We start from the raw sequence: 2046 nt of genomic DNA on the forward strand, positions 1-2046 counted from the left end.
GGCGCTACGTCTTCTCGTCGTAAGGCTGCTGTACCCGGACGACTTCGAGTTCTTCGTGAACCAGCGGATCCCGGACATGCTGGAGACGCTCGACGCTATCGTTTGCCACCGCCGCGGCGCGAACGCGAAGCGGAAGGGCGAGAAGGAGAGGCGGAAGATAATGAAAACGTCAAGGACGCGGATCGTTGGGCAGCACTCTTGCTTTCACCAGTCGCTGCTTCTCGTCACCCGAGATCATGAGACCGTGCTCGCCGACTTTGGTCGCGTGACCCTCAGGCAGGCGCATCACGGCTTCGTGTACGTGCGCCTCGCGCGCCGATCCTCGTCCTCGTCGTTCGCGTCCAGGTGTCCGTACCGGACATTGTGCAGAACGTCCGAGTGGAACAGCCAATCGTCCGGCGCACGCTCTCGACCCGCAGGCTGCCGAGCTCCGAGTCGTCGATGTAGATCTTGCCGGACGAGGGCACGTGATAGCCATAGAGCATGAGCATGATCGTGGACTTGCCGCAGCCCGACGAACCGACGAGCGCAACCTTCTTGCCAGCAGAAATCGTGAAACTCAGGTCGCTGAGGATCGGTCGGTCAGGGTCAAGTGCGAATTGCACATTCTCGAACCGGATGGAGCCACCCATGAGGTCCTCGTTCCTATAGATGTTGCGTCAATCGTATTCTACGAGATGCTTGTAGAGGAACTTGCCCTTCGGCGCGCCTTGTGCTGCGAGGAACATCATCGCGGTCAATACCGCAAAGGGGATGATATTCTGTCCGGAGTCGAGGTACACCAGCGATATCGCAATCTTCTGACCAGCCTTCTCGTACGACTTCAGATGCTTGTCATACTGTACAATCTCGTGGATCTCGTTAATGAAATGCTAAAATCTCTAAATCAGAATCGCTTCCGCGCTCGAGATGCGGCGGGCCTACCTTGACTGCCTCACAGTTGATCAGTGAGTCTACGGCAACGGTGGCAGGCTTGTTATCGGCAGCGCTAGCCTCCCGTCGAAATTGTGTCCTAGCCAGCTTCTGTCGGGTCTCTAAAGCGTTTCTTGGGCTTCGCGGCTTACCTCCAGGCAGCTGTCCGCACTGTATACCAAGTATATGCGCCCATCGTGACCAATGTTATCGCTGCAAAATTCCAGCCCAAAGTGGTGCATCTATTATGCTATGAGCGTTAGCATGATACATGCCGGGTGGCGAAACAGACATACCAAGATACCACAAACAAACGAGATCCCGAATGCTGTAGGTACGATGTGGAATATAGTTGCATGTATGACGAATGTAATACTCTTTCAGAGCAGCGTAAGTAAGTAAGAACGAACAAAAATAACACAACGCACCCAATCCCCTCGCCGATAGCTCGTGTGAGGCATCCAGTTTGCCGAGACAGATGAAATTGGAGGTCGAGGTTGACGCTAGCCCAGATGCTTTACGTGCCACTCTGTGAATAGCACGTTGGCCGATGTTTGCAAGCATAGCGTTTAATGGTTCCCCGGATAGCGTCGCATCGATTCTTGCAGCGCTGTCTGAAGGCTAGTTGATGAGACTCCATCGAGACGAGCTGTTCCCACCTACACCTTAATATCAGAGAGCCAGTAGCAGTCTATACCGCCGCAGATATGTTCAAAGAGTCTACGATGTTCACTAAAAGCAGAGCGACTTGAACGTTGAGCACATAGTCAATCGTCAACCCGAGACATGCCAGAGAGCCTGCAAGCACACCTTTCCGACGACTAAGAGACCTATGCCAACCACCACTCTCGCCTTCGTCGATCAGTCATCCTTCGGCCACAAGTTACCTGACAGCTGCTTAACGATCTTCCAGTCGTTCTTTCGCTGCTGCTTCACGGTAACGTGCGCGGTGTCGTCCGGTGCTACCTTCGAAGGTGACGGCTCTGCCGGAGGTTTCGACGTCGTGCTTGTGGCAGCTTTTGAAGTCTGTTTAGGCGCTTCTTTTTCGTGTTCCACACGAGGATGTTGGAATGAGCGAGGGACAGCCCTGCGGAATCGGAGGGCGGACGCGACATGATCGGAGGCTGGCAGATG

General features: G+C 54.4%; 1 protein-coding gene across 1 annotated transcript; it reads right to left on the reverse strand.

Moving 5' to 3' along the window:
• Positions 1 to 272: 272 nt before the first annotated feature.
• PHACADRAFT_203033 (uncharacterized protein) lies at positions 273 to 1373 on the reverse strand (the record flags this gene model as incomplete). Its single annotated transcript, XM_007403125.1, has 6 exons — positions 273 to 645; positions 694 to 872; positions 925 to 1034; positions 1085 to 1154; positions 1209 to 1289; positions 1341 to 1373. 6 exons carry the CDS (start codon positions 1371 to 1373, stop codon positions 273 to 275), a joined length of 846 nt encoding a protein of 281 aa, XP_007403187.1.
• Between the last annotated feature and the right edge of the window lie 673 nt (positions 1374 to 2046).

This window comes from Phanerochaete carnosa, assembly GCF_000300595.1.
Source record: "Phanerochaete carnosa HHB-10118-sp unplaced genomic scaffold PHACAscaffold_777, whole genome shotgun sequence".
Taxonomy (NCBI): Eukaryota; Fungi; Basidiomycota; class Agaricomycetes; order Polyporales; family Phanerochaetaceae; genus Phanerochaete; species Phanerochaete carnosa.